This window comes from Falco naumanni, chromosome 1 (assembly GCF_017639655.2).
Source record: "Falco naumanni isolate bFalNau1 chromosome 1, bFalNau1.pat, whole genome shotgun sequence".
NCBI lineage: Eukaryota > Metazoa > Chordata > Aves > Falconiformes > Falconidae > Falco > Falco naumanni.
This window is the reverse complement of record NC_054054.1, coordinates 51,636,173-51,651,325: the sequence shown is the minus strand read 5'-3', so window position 1 is coordinate 51,651,325 and position 15,153 is coordinate 51,636,173. Positions and strand designations below refer to the sequence as shown.

At 38.8% G+C, this 15,153-nt stretch overlaps 1 protein-coding gene across 4 annotated transcripts in view; it reads right to left on the bottom strand.

Moving 5' to 3' along the window:
- The window catches only part of EVC2 (EvC ciliary complex subunit 2), an 80,101-nt gene that overhangs the window by 12,694 nt on the left and 52,254 nt on the right, over positions 1-15,153 (bottom strand). For 3 of the 4 annotated variants that reach the window (XM_040593783.1, XM_040593790.1, XM_040593804.1), the window contains 3 exons: positions 11,922-12,126; positions 10,257-10,379; positions 1,902-2,129 (listed from right to left, as the gene is read on the bottom strand). In XM_040593783.1, coding sequence (XP_040449717.1) covers positions 1,902-2,129; positions 10,257-10,379; positions 11,922-12,126 — 556 coding nt within the window. The remainder of the gene's footprint in view (positions 1-1,901; positions 2,130-10,256; positions 10,380-11,921; positions 12,127-15,153) is intronic. The other variant, XM_040593799.1, reaches the window with a different exon arrangement.

Sequence of the window (15,153 nt, the reverse complement as noted above, 5' to 3'; positions counted from 1 at the left end):
GCATAAAGCCACTGAAACAGCTTGAGAAATTCAGACTGACTAGTTTTAGTTACGATGAATCAACAGCTAATATCAAAGAGGTTTGAAGTTAAAAGAAAATAATTCACATTTAGAGTGATAGAATCAGGGTTAAAATACAATGCTCTAAAAATCAAAGGGTTAACCTCCAAAATCTTAAGTGGACTTTATCTTTCAATGCCAAAGATCTCTCCTGGGTCAAAAAGTCAAACTAAACAAGCCTTTCTACTTCATATTCCAGTTTTCCAATGTTGTTGTCTGACCTCAAGCTCCAAGTTACTTAATATCTCAGTACCCTACTTCTCAACCTGTACCTTGGAGAAAATACTGAATTTTATCTATTCCTGCACCTCATCAGCTGTATTCAGACTACAGATTCACTGGAATATGGTGTCTCTCCCTGAGTGTGTGGAGTAAGTGCCTGCTCCCTGGTCAGCAATATTTGACATTGGAGCTTGGATCCACTCTCCTAACACCAAAACTGAGTATTAATTTGTTATCTCTAAGGGGATGAAGCAAATTCACATATACTCAGATGTGTCTATTTCACTTATGGAAAATCTATCACTGATGTCCTCAGCATTAGCAAATCCTGTGTATTCTGATATATCTGTTTTACAGTAACAAGTATTAAAATTTGCCAGCTAGTGGGACAAAGGAGTTGGACAAAAACCCAGCAAGAGAGAGACATTTGATCACCAGGAAGCAGTCCCTGTAAACCAAGCCTAACCAGCACTTTAAAAAAATGCCTAAAATACTTTTTCCACAAGAAATAGGGCTGAACTCAATTCTTGCATATTGGATATGTGATATCCAGTGTTAGCTACTCTAGGTCTCTCTTCTGCCTCTCCTTCAATCCTTTTTCTTCATCTGTTCAAGGACACAGAAGCTAAAATCAATCTCTTCAAAGAACCCTCTTACATTTACTGCCTAAAAGGCAGTAATTCCAGATTAAATTATTTCTAATAATCTGTCTACATACAACTTTCACCATTTCCTACAGATTTAATACAAATTTAAGCTAAAATGGAAGATATAAGCATTTAACTGCCATTCTAAGAGAAACTCTGTAGAGATGACAGTATTAAAATTTAACCAGGAGTTTTCACAGCAATAGATGTCTAATGATGCCCTCTGGCAAAGAGGGTTTGCTCTTAAAAACCCATTTTGTTTGTTCTACTCCAGTGCTCTCCCAAGCCTCACTTCGATGGTTGCAAATAGCAGATGTAAAAAAAAAAAAAAATCCTTATGAATACAGAGCACTGAAGTATTAAAAAAGGATTAGAAAACTGGCACATATCAAGTATGTAACAAATATGATGAAGGGAAGAGCCCTTTCCAAAATTTCTACTATTTAAACTGCATCACTGTGCTTGGAGTGAGATAGGTAGGAGACTGTATATATTATAATCTTTGACAACTTGATGTTTGAAGCATATCATGTGGTTATGGATTCTACCATATGGATAGGGATAGCACTATAACATGGACAATTTTGTATCACAGTCATGACAATTAACACCCTATCCCAGTCAAGACTCACAATCACATCCCAGCTGTCTTCCTAGCAATCTATAAACCTTTAATATTGATTTGCCACCAAAATGCTGCTCTTTCTGACTCCAGATCTCTGGATAATAATAATAACTACTACTGCTACTACTACTACAACTGCTACAACACAATCTTCCCTGGCTCTAATCTTTTCCTTTTTTTTTTTTTTTTCTTTTACTGAGCGCATTAAAGTGCACATAATCACAGAAATTAAAGGCTGGACCACCAGGAGCTGCAAACTTGCACCACTAAATCAAAGCCAAATAACCTACTTTGATAGCTGCTGTCTCCTAAGAAGAATTCTTCCTTTTCACAACTTCATTACTTACAGTATTATGGGCTTCGAAAATCTGAATACATTCCAGTTTTGACAGGGTTTTTGATGTGCTCAGTTGTTCAAAGAGCAAAGCTTGTACACTTATGATAGCAGTACATAGCTCCGACATTTTAGATTTTTTCACAGTCTTTTGAAAGGTTAAAGAAGCAATATACTCTCCAAGTTTATCTTCCAGGTTGCGCAGCTGACACTCTTTCTCAAGCAACAACTCGTACTTAATCTAAAAAATACCAAAACACAAGACATAAAAATATTAAGAGAAAACCTTACAGACACGCTCATGATTTTAGTACTCTAACAAGCAGGATTAAAGCAGCAAAGATATCAATGCTGTTATCTTATAATACAATACATTCTTTTAAAAGTGCTTTTAACATTAAATTCCAAACTTTTCCTGTGTTTAAGTGATAAAAAAAAAAAAAAAAAAAGCAGTAAGGTCAGATATTTCAAAGAGCTTAGGCTTTGTTTTAGGGTAATCATAACTTCAATATTAAATACTAACCTAAAATAGAGAGTCCATATAATTTCTAATAAATAAAAATTAAAAATACAAATAAACCTTTGCTTACCTATTTAATTGTTAAATGGGAAGATAAAATACATCCTTCTGTTTAACAAAAATACAAAACTTATAGAAAGCCTGTATTTAGTTTCAAATTCACAAGTGTCAGCTAATATTGACCAATGAAATTCAACCTATGATTCCTTAAACAAATAATGAAAAATCCTCTTATATAAAACAAAGTTAAACTGTAAATCAGGAGTCTACTGGTAATGGATTTCAAACAAGATTAAAACTGGATGGAGTGGACATCAAACAGGATGAAAATAAAATCATTTAACTCGGTAACTATGTTGCTGCCACACATCTGATACGACACACACTGAAACTTAACCAAAGGCTGAAAGGCAAGCATGGCACATACAGACACACAATCAAATGCAATGTGATTGATAAGCTCTCAATGCTATACCACTGACTGTCACAGCCAGTGATATTGCCACTGTAACCATTTTTCTGCAAGACAATGTGGGTAGTAGCCAGCTGCAATTATGCTTTTTAGATGCTTCCATCTGAGCTTGTCACTCTAAGCTCCCTTTATAGCCAAAGAGGAAAAAAAAAAAAAAAAAAAAAAAAGGATACTTCTCTGTACATTTCATATCCTAAAAAATGTGCTTCACTGATGTGGAAGTGCTGATGTCCAGGTCAGGCACTGATGGCTACACCGCATATCTAACATTTGGATAGCTGAATCCTCAAAGACAGTAAATATCAGTTTGGTTTTATTGTCTCCCTGTATTATCCACACAGGCCCAAAAGCTGGATTGTAAGGAGAGAGAAAAAGCACATGCAACTATGAGAGCTCCAACTCCACTAACCTGGTGTTGATACCAACTGCTGCCCTGCACACTGGATTTAGAATAAAGCTAAGCACAGAAACTGCCCGTCTGTACAGTGCAGGCTATCACAGTGCAGGGTTTTTCCTCACTCCACCTCTAAATTATCTTTTGGTTCTAAGAAACCTAATCTGATAGATTTCACAGCCTACCAAAGAAAAAAAGAAGTTTTCAGAAATCAGCATTTCCAGAAGTTTCCAGTGTTATGTATTTTAACAGCAATGCTCAAGTAACTACTGCCTGTGACAGAATGCAAGAACCTCAGCCACCAAAGGAAGCACCTCAAAAACTTTTAAGTAAGTTTTGGTTAAGTTCACTATCACCGTGGCACCTGAGAGTAGGTACTCATATTTGCATTCTATGGAAAAGTTTGGCCTCTCTCTTAAAGAGTAGGTAGAGATGAACATCCCTATGTAATCGAGATACCTGCATGGTTAGTACCTTAGCATGGTAGGCATCCTGTGTTATACCTTTATATATGCAGTCTTTATTTCTGAAGTTTTACCAGTCTACAAAATAAGAATAGTAAAGACTAATAGTATTTGCCCTGGAAGTGGGAATACAACGGTGTAAAGATGAACTGTAGTCTTTAGATACTGCATGATTTACCCGTTGGCACAAGACCTGATTCTGCCCCTCAGAATACCTTTGCAGAAACAGAGATGGTATGCAGCCAAGACATTAAAGCTTTATTAACTTTCTATTCATGCTAATCAGAATTACATATTATTGACTCTATTCATGATTAGCTTTAAAGAAGCATTTAAGGAGACTTCCATCAAATTTTTAGATCCCTAAGATGATAAATATGTAACATCATGCCCATGAATTTTCTCTGGAAGTATGTCCTCTTTTCAGCAGGGACACAGTTAATTTTCTTCTCAGTAGCTGGTACAGTGCTGTGTTTCAGATTTAGTATGAGAATAATGTTGGTACACACTGGTATTTTAGGTGTTGCTAAGTAGTGCTTACTCTCAGTCAAGGACCTTTCTGTTTCCCATGCTCTGCCAGTGAGCAGGTGCACAAGAGTCTGAGAGGCAGCAGAGCCAGGGCAGCTGACCTGAACTAGCCAAAGGGTAGTCCATACTCAGTACATAAACTGGGAGAAGCTCAGTGGGGCCTTCTGATCGCTGCTCCGGGACTGGCTGGGAATTCATCATCAGGTGGTGAGCAACCGTATTGCACATCACTTGGGGTTTTTTGTGTGGTTTTTTTTTTTCCCTCCCTCTTTGGGTTTTATTCTTCTCTCTTTCTCTCTCCTTTTCATTACATTTGCTTTTTAGCATCTCTCATTTAAGCTCACAGTCCAGTAGTTCACAAGAATTCAAAGGTGTACTCTGTACGCTAGCAGCACTGACTGGAAATCAAAGATAGAAACTTCCACAGAACATCCTGCAAGTCACAACTTTGATACAGATTGCACAAGACAGCCAAGCCCACCCTAACTCAGTTTTTTGGGGGACTTTGTTGGTATGTTTTGGTTCATTTATCTTTTCAAAGCAAATTTATTTTCAAAATCCAAAGTGTTACTTCAAGATATTCGTATGAGCCAGTGACATAAGACTAAAGCCTAGATGCAAGACAATTCCACACCTCAGTGCCAAGGCAAATATTTTATACAAAAATAATAATTAAAAAAATATCTTTCTTCAGAATCCTGTGCACAAGACATTCTCAAATAAGACTCAAGCTTTTGTTCTGAAAGGCATGCTGAATTAATTGCTATACTACTTATCACTGTGACACAAGACCATGTTCTCAAAAGCAATTAGAAATTTTCAGAGCTGTGTTGTCCAACTGTCCAATTTTTTTAAGGTCTCAGTTGTGAAGTTTCCATTGACTTGCCGTCCTCCCCCTTTTCAGCAGTGAAAGTTCTTGCACTCTTAGAGGATTCTTAAAGGAGAGAATGGAATGGAAGTGAATCCTGAACAATAAACCAGACATGCTAACAAACACCAGAAGAAACAGCTTCTAAGGGAAGGCAAGGAATTTCTATCCGATTCAGACAGCTACTTAATACTGCACTAACAACAGCTGCTGCCTAGCAAGGTCTTCGGGGAGATGCATTGCTACAGCAGATAACACTTTAAAGGACAACATATGTTAGAAATGAACCAGGTTGGACAACTAAAGCCACAAGTCACCTTTCAAAACTTTGGCAATGTTGAGTTTTAAGTTTACTTAAAAGGAGGAAAATGAATATGAATGAGAGCAATCAACGTTTTGTTGCAATAGACCGAATGATTTAGATTACGATTTTCATTACAATAGCAGCTACTCAAGGAATGGTGGGGGGTGGGAAATCAAGCAGACTTACCTGACTAGTCCATTTTCAAAAGGACTAACACTTCAGTCTATGTGATGCCCCCTATTCAGTGTATTAGGGCAACTCCTTAACTAACAGAAATTGTTACAACACTACTAGCTTGAATGAGTTATGACAACATGCACACACTGAGGAACTTGTTTTTCTTTTCTTCCAGCTTTTACATAGATGCCTAAGATACTGCCTGCCAGAATACACACATGTTAACAATAACTCCAAAAGGGGAAAATATATGCTTGAGGTATTATTTTTTTGTACAACACAAAATTAGTAAGCAATACCTGAAGGTTGCCTTTGTGGTTTAGGAACAAGATGTGCTGTAAACCTTTAAAAACGCAGATAAAAAAATTATACAGAAATATTTTGACAAATGTGTGTACACAACAATTTAAGGTTTGCTTCTTTCTTCACAGAAGGCTCAGTTTCAGACACAAGGATTTTGAATTAATTATACATATATGAAATATGGGGATGGATGAATGAATAATGAATAGATGAATGAGTAAATGACTGATCACCTTTAGTGTAACTTTGAACCCACGAATAATGAATAAGGATGGAAATGCAGTTTGACAACTCAAGTTCACTTATAAGGAGACAGAAGAATGTATTTTTTAATTGCAGTTGAATTCAAAGGCAAAAGAGGTGCCAATGATAACAGAAACAAACTTTTGTCAACCCCTTCAAATAACAGGGCATTTATACGATATGTTCCGTATATTCCATGAATCATATAATTTATGGTCAAGACTGCAAAATAAGATACTATTTGCATATTACTAAATACAAAGCCATACATTAAGCATGCCCAAATACAAGGGATGGAACACACCTTTCCTGTGAAGACTGAGAGCTGGAGTTGTTCAGCCTGGAGAAGAGAAGGCTCCAGGGAGACCTTATTACAGCCTGTCAATACTTAAAGGGGGCTTTTAAGAAACATAGGGTCAAATTTTTTAGCAAGGCCTGTTGCAATAGGACAAGGGATAATGGCTTTTAACTTTAAAAGGGTAGATTTAGACTAGATACAAGGAAAAAAAAATTACAATAAGCGTGATGAAACACTAGAACATGTTTCCCAGAGAGGTGGCAGACACCTCACCACTGGAAACATTCAAGGTCAGATTGGATGGGGTTCTGAGCAACCTAATCTAGTTGAAGATGTCCTTGCTCACTGCAGGGAGGTTGGACTATATAACCTTTAAAGGTCCCTTCCAACCCAAACTGTTCTATGGTTCTGTGCAATGATCTTCAGCTTTATCATTCAGCATCTACTCAACACTATACAATAAATAAACTGCTCTTAACCAAACAAAATATTGCATGACTCAACTGGTACTAATATCTGTCCCTAGCTGCCTAAGTTCCTTTCTGCCTCATCAGCTCCAAAATCACAACTCTGCAAACAAATATTTCACATTTGTGAAAACCAAAGCTTGCAAGTAGATCTGACTTCAGTGTGACACAGAAGGTGATTTCGGTAGAAGTTGGATCAAATATTGATTACAAACTAAATTATGAACTAGTTACAAATTAATATCCACTGGCAATTCTTGAAGCCTTTTATTATACCAAACAGAGTACTGTAAAGCACTGCTTGACACTGTACTGTTTGACACAACATCAACAGAGTGTCAATCTACTTTGGTTATGATGAATCCACCACTGTAGGTCTGAATGTTTGCTGCTAATTCCACCTGAAACATCCAAAGTACACAAAGAATTGCCAACGCTGTAAATGCACTATTAGTCCATTACTTGAAAGCACTGACTTCTAAATTCCATATTTAGTTCAGGCTAATTGCTAACTAGTGTTATCTTGGTCCTAAGTATTACAAATCAAGGGAATAATCTGAAAATGTACCTGATTACCTGTAACTCCAAAGGCATTTTTCATGCAATGGGTTTTTTTAGGCCCAGTAGGGATAAAAAATATCATTACTTTTACCACTGTGTTTCCTCTGAGATTGGTAACTGCTATTTCAGAAATGAACAGCTACTTCTTCAGGGACAAGGCAGCTCAAACCAGCTATGAAACGCTAAAGAAGCATGTACGGTCTGCTTTTGAAGATTTTCACAGCGAGGTCAATGATACTCTCAGGTGCTCCAAACTAGGCTTCAAACTCCTTGCTGTGGCCTCCCAGCTCACTACCTCCTGTCTATGAGTTGTTTGTCTCTGTCATGCCTTTTTTACAGTACTACAAAATACATCCCACTGCTGCTTTCATAAACATTAGCTGGAAACCACTTTATGGCCATCCTCTAGCCAGACAGAACCCATGGGACTGTGTGAAGTCTGCAGCCGTGAAGGTGTCCTGGTTTCAGCAGGGATACAGTTAATTTTCTTCTTAGTAGCTGGTGCAGTGCTGTGTTTTGGATTTGGTGTGAGAACAATGTTGATGGCACGCTGATGGTTTTAGTTGTTGCTGGGTAATGCTTATACTAAATCAAGGACTTTTCAGTTTCTCAGGCCCTGTGAGTGAGAAGGCTGGAGTGGCTTAAGAAATTGGGAGTGGACAAAGCCAGGACAGCTGACCCAAACTGGCCAAAGGGATATTCCATACCATATGATGTCATGCTGAGTATATAAACTGGGGGAAGAAGAATGAAGGTGAGGAACATCCGGCATTATGGCATTTGTCTTCCCAAGTAACTGTTACACGTGCTGGAGGCCTGCTTTCCTGGAGATGGCTGAACACCTGCCTGCCCATGAAAAGCAGTGAATGAATTCCTTGTTTTGCTTTACTTGCATGAGCGGCTTTTGCTTTACCTATTAAATTGTTCTTACGTCAACCCTTGAGTTTCACGTTCGTTTCCGATTCTCCTCCCCATCCCTCTGGCTGAGAGTGGAGTGAGCAAGCAGCTGTGTGGTGCTTGGCTGCCGGCTGGGGTTAAACTATGACAGAAGGTGTGAGAAATATAGCAGAGCTGTATTGCTCCATAGTCCTTTTTCCCTGCCTTGAATTGGCTGTGTAGAAGTCAGATGGTAAATTTTGAGTGAGATGATAAAAGCGTTCACATTAATACAGAATTTAGAAGTGTTAAGATTCTAAAAGAGGAAGGAGGTAGCAGACTGCAACAGCCAGAAGAAAGAAACTATACTTCTGTGATCAACATAAGGTTTACCGCAGTACTCCTGTATCCTAATGATAACATGTGAACTAACAAATTTCCTTAACAATATTTTCATTTCCTTATTGGGAAAAGCCCAAAGCATTTGGCTTTTTATAACTACTGTTCCAACATACAACTAGGACAACAACAGGTATGCCAGATGGCGCATAAGAAACTGAAACAATGAGGCTTAGAGAAGCCAGCTTTCAAATTATAAAATAAGACTCTAACAAAAACATAAGGCAATATTCATACCAAACAAGTATTCAGTACTTCTTGTAACATATGGGCTTAGCCCATGCTCCACTGTACTCTGAAGTAATGGTACAAAAAGACAAAAAAAAACCAACCTAAATTTTGGAGGTCAGGGCATTAGGTATTGAAGCCAAAAGCTTAAATGCCTCTATTAAAGGATTAAGGCATTCTTGTATGAGTTACTAAATTATTAAAGAGTGCCACAACATACCCACTTGCTGCATTCTTGCCCAATCAGTTGCTCTCACTTTCAATGACTGGGTGATAGACCTGATAAACATTTATTTTTATCATCTACAACCACAATGTGTTGCTCTCACATAAGAGTGGAATTATTTCTGAATGAACACATTGAGACAGTATTTTCCATTCCTCAGGATACAAGTGTAGAAAACATAGGAAAGAGGTACAAACCCAGATTTTTGTCCAGATTTTTCCTAACACTGATATTGCAATCATTTGTGAAACTATTTTTTATCTACCAATTTTAACTAACAATGACACCTGCTTCTTCTGCATAGTTCTTATAGCAGTGCACCACATATCTCTAACACAATTATCATTGTAATGTTCTTCTTATACACAAAAGTAGTATTACCCATATTTTACAAGTGGGAAAGAGAAGGGGAGAAAAGTTAAAGAACACAAAACGGTATGATGGAACTCCTGCTAGCAGAGAAGAAAGAAGCCTCCAAACCCCCGTACTGGCATTGGCCCCGCTCACTTTAAGGATTAACTTCAGACTGGGGCTGTGAGTCTTTTAAAAGATATCCACCAGAATCATGGCTCCCTTTCAGTAAGTTCCATACAAATAAACTCAGCCCCTACCCAGTTATCTCTGGATGTAAGAACCCATTTCTGGGTTTTCAGTAACATTAGGAGACATCCAAGAACTAAATCTTGCTCAGCCAAAGTATACAGTGAAGAGTCTTCAGTATTTTGAAAACCTTACTAAGAAAACCACAGGATATAAGGGAGTCTTGCAATCATGCTTATGCCAAGACCCAGAACCACCGGAAGAAAAAAAGGTGAGACACAAAATCAGTTTGGTAACTAAGGCGCAAAAATTAAAACAAAGCCAAAACTATTAAGCTTGAAATACAACGTCCTGATAAAAGCAGGCAAGAGTAGAGATGCATTGTGACACTACACCTTATACCTTTTTTATCTGATTCTTATTCATATAGATAGAAAACTATCATTCCTTAATTACTAAAGACCTAGGGTTTGACCTCCGTACAGAAAGTTTCCACTTACCTTATTCAAAATTTCATCTTTCACTGAGTCTTCATAAATGCAAATTTTGTCTTGTAAAGATTTCTTCAAACTATCTATCTTATTTCTATTCCTGGATCCTGTTTTTTTCATTTTAGAATGCTGCTGTAAAAAGATGAGCACAAAATGCTTCATTTAGAAGAGGCACATGAGGATGCTAACATTAAGATTAGTACCTGCTATTATTGGCAGATCCACCGATTAATGAAACACTAGGCAAGGATGACTTTCACTGAGAAAACATTTCTGAAACAAAGGTGCTGCCTATTCATTCTGAAGATTCCTTTCAGACATTCAGACAAAGTTGGAAATTTCTTCTAAATTTATTTCAAGTAGATTTATATATTCCTCCTTTCCATGAGAACTGTTAGCACATAAATTTGATTTTAAGCAAGCTTTAGCAGTCATAATAAGAGAAGATTTCAACTGATACATTGTCTCCTAAGCATGGTTAAAAATGAACAAAGAATATTAATTTAAGAACTACATTGTTTTCAAGACACAGTATATGAATCACAAATGAACCATGATAGTATTAAGGGGCACCGTTCCATGTAATCAAATTATTCTTGACCTTTATATTTCTTTACAAGAATATCAACTAAGTATAAGGTACTCTTGGGGAAATGATAACATCTGTTCAACTATAAGGCTCTGCAAAGTCATTTCCCTTCCATAATACTTTAGAAATTAGTATGGTTTTGAGCTAGGTTAATTCCTAGCACAATTAACCCAAGTTAGTTTACACATTTAGAACATACAACCAAACCAAAACAAAGCAAGGCAAAGTCCTTTTCATGATGGTATCACATACAATTCATACAGAAAACACTGTTCCTCCCCCCGCCATTTAAGAACTGAAAATAATTTATGATTCCACAGGTTTTACATTTTACAGAAGGAATTCTTCACCCTTCACAGAGTTCTTTTAAAAAGTGCTAGATTTGACAGACAGACAGACCTCTTGTTGGGAGTGTGTCTCTAAGTAAGTATGCCTCCTCATCTATGTATTTAGATTTAGAAAAAAAACCCCCACAAACAAAGACAAAACCCAACCCTCTGTATAGGCCCAGCTCTTTTGGAAAGAAGAAACAGAAAGCAAGCCCAAATTCTTGCTAAGAAAGACCAGCTAATTCAGGAACTTTACTTTTCTAAATGGAGAAGACAAGGGAGGACATTCTCCTACAGAAACTCCCTACATCTTTCCTTGATTTAGTGTCAAATTTAGTAATGGGCAGGGGCTGCCAAAGAAATCTTAATAGAGGCTGTAAAGGACCCAACTCGTCCCTAATATTCAGAGCCATGCTCAGCACCAAATGTTGGTGTTTCGGTGGACTCTCCTTCCTCAGAGATGCAGCCCCTTTTGGCCACCCAACTGCTTCTTTATAACTCTGCCTTCTTGGGAAAGCCGGAGGATACACAAGCAGCAGAAATATGCAGAGTATATGTGGAAAAAAATGTATTTACCCAACTGTTGCCCAAACAATTATCTTTAAGGTCTGCTGACCCACACAGACAGGAGAAGTGTGAACCACTGTTGCACCTCTGAAGAAGCCTCGGACCCCTATCTGCAGCCAAAGCCAACAACCTGCATATACACCCATGAACCCCTTGCACAACCCCACACTGATCTCACATCGTTCCCACCTGTTTATTGGTCATTGCTAAATTCTGATCGACTTTCAGCATCTCTGCATCCTTCTGTTCCACCTTGAAAGCCTGAAGCAATGTTCTTGCTCTTATCTTGGGCCAAGCCAAGCTGTTGTCCACCTGAGAGAAGCAGCAGTGCAACTCTTGCCTCATCCTAAGCAATTCCTCTTCTGACAGTGACAGGGGTAAACTTAGAAGCTGCCTGTTAAAAAAACCAAAAGCCATTTGCTGTTCACTGATATAGGCAATATTGTATAAAATGTAAGAAACAGGACACAAATACTTCACATGACCATGATCATTCTTTTTTTGTCTTATTCATACATCAGTTAATGATTCCACACAGAACTGCTCAACATGTTCAAAATATCCTTGAGCATATTTAAATTTCTGCATACAGAACTTCTGGACTACAAAACTCCATTTTCAAGGGGAAACAGGTTTTGAATATTTTAAAAATAAATAACTAATTTTGAGCGCATTCCCTAACACAGAATCCTTCCGCCTCTTCAGACAAAACAATACCTGAACTTAGGGTGGAAACTGAGATTAAAGCAACTCGTAAAGCCTCCCTGTGACATTTCCCAGCACTTAGCAGTCACAGCTACTGAGAGGGGAAAAAACACAAAACTGAGAGGAGGAAAAACACAAAATGAAGAAGTCTCTCTTTATAACAAACTCATATGTCAAACCCTCCCATCACCAAGTCACAACCGTTCCAGCAGTTCTTTCTAAAAAAGCTTTAAGCACGTTGAACAACACTGAATATTATTTAGCAGTAATTTGAATCACTTAAAGTTCCCATTTTGTAGAAGGAAAGTTCTTAACACAGAAATCTGGGAACTGATCCTCAGATCAAGCTGAAGCTGACTAACCTTAGACTACATTCATCTACTTGGATGATGAAAAGGTTGAGATAATTGATGCCTTCTTTGCCTCAGTCTTTTATAGTAAGACCAGCTACCCTCTGGGTACTGAGCCCCCTGAGCTGGAAGACAGTGAAGAGAAGCAGAAAGATGTCCCCAAAGTCCAGAAGAAAATGGTTAGTGACCTGCTGCTCCACTTAGATGTGCACAAACCTATGGGTCCAGATGGGATCCACCCAAGCGGACTGAGGGAGCCGGCTGAAGTGCTCACCAAGCCACTCTCCACCATTTACCAACAGTCATGGCTAACCCAAGGGGGTCCCAGAAGACTGGAGGTTAGCAAACACGACGCCCATCTACAAGGTGGGCCATAAGGAGGATCCAGGGAACTACAGGCCTGTCAGCCTGACCTCAGTGCCAGGGGACGTTATGGAGCAAGTCATCCTGAGCACCATCACGCAGCACGTGTAGGATAACCTGGGGATCAGGCCCAGCCAGCGTGGGTATATGAAAGGCAGGTCCTGCTTTAATGAACCTGATCTCCTTCTACAACAAGATGACCCATTTAGCGGATGAGGGAAAGGCTGTGAATGTTGTCTACCTGGACCTTCTTAAAGCCTTTGACACCGTCCCCCACAGCATTCTCCTGGAGAAACTGGCTGCTCATGGCTCAGATGGGCGGACTCTATGCTGGGTAAAAACTGGCTGGACGGCCAAGTCCAAAGAGTGGTGGTGAATGGAGTTACAGCCAGCCGGTGTTCCCCAGGGCTCAGTACTGCAGTCAGTTCTGTTATATGTCTTTATCAATGATGCGGACAAGGGGATCGAGTGCACCCTCAGTCAGTTTGCAGATGGCATCAATCTGGGCAGGAGGGCTGATGAGTGACTGAGGGCAGGAAGGCACTGCAGAAGGATCATGCAGCATGTATATATCCATATATACAGAAATATGTAAGTAAATACACTACACCAAAACCCAGTTTTATCATGTCTATGTTTATAAAGGACTTTAAGCATAAATGACCTCACAAACATTTTGGACTAACTCATGGTCTCTTTGATAAGCAAGAAAAATGAAAAGCTATCATTCAAAATAATTACTTGTGAAAACTAGATAGCAGATGAGAATGTAAACATGGAAGATGGCATATGTCATCAAAATATCAAAACAGACAGTGGACTGAACAAAGACAGTGACAGATTTTAAGGGGCTTCTGAGAGGACAACTGTATAAATGATGCATTTTTTTGTATTCTTTTCAGTAAAATACTGGAAAATATATAAACGTTTACTGTTGCAGTAAATAAAGACAGCATCAAACAAACACAACAGGCAACACTGCAGGCTGGAACACAATTATCACAGAATTGTAAGTCAGAAACAGGAAAGATCTGCTGGGTTGTACAATCTACTTCCCTGATCCTGCAGGTCTGCTCTCAACAATGTAAATAAGAGATAAGACAAGCTAGAAAATACATTGCAATGGCTTACAGAAAAGAATTTAAAATTATGAATAAAATACAAAGTCCTTGCAATTAGAATGAAAAGACACACATGGATATTTTTTTCTTGAATAAAGCAAACATGATGGGCAAGGTTTCTTTCTATATTCCTGTTATACGGTTTTACACCATGCAGCAGGCAAACTTAAAAGATACTGTCTCAACAAAACAGCCCATGCAAATCTATTTTGTTGTATAAAGGTATGAAGGAGAAACGTTTAACCATGACTAATGCTCCCCCCTGTTCCATCTCTCATGCCTAGTGTATTTGTTCCATGGGCAGAAAGCCTCAGGTTTGTCTGTTCCAGTTGCTTTCCCTAAAACTACAGTTTTGACAACAGACTATTTTTTTTCATGTTCCCATGTCTCTAACAATATCTGTCCTTAAACAGACATTGTATAGGAAATGTAGTATTGTAAATATTCAGGTAATACAACAACTAGGCATAAAAAGACTTAAAAGCATTGAAGAAATGCTAGGGAACAGTGATTATTTCTCAGGGACATTGCCGCCCAGTCTGAGAGGCACTATGCATGATGACTCCCAGCTGCAGCCACGGCCTCTCCCTGCACAAGGTCTCACAATGGTGGCAAGGCCAACACCTGCCTTCCCACCTCCCTAGGGTCACGTCACAGCAGGCAGCAGTAGCCATTAAGGCACACCTGGGGCCAACTCTGTAACATTGCCTGTGCTGTGATGCCTCCTATGGCTAAAGGCCTCAGTGCCATGGGCACTTCAGCAGGCCAGGTCAGCCATGTCTGATGCATGGAGCCCATCAGCTGGAGAGGCAGGCTACTGTGCTGTGTATTTATGGAGTATTTGGAAATACTATGGCAGAGCCTAAAACAAACTCAATGAGT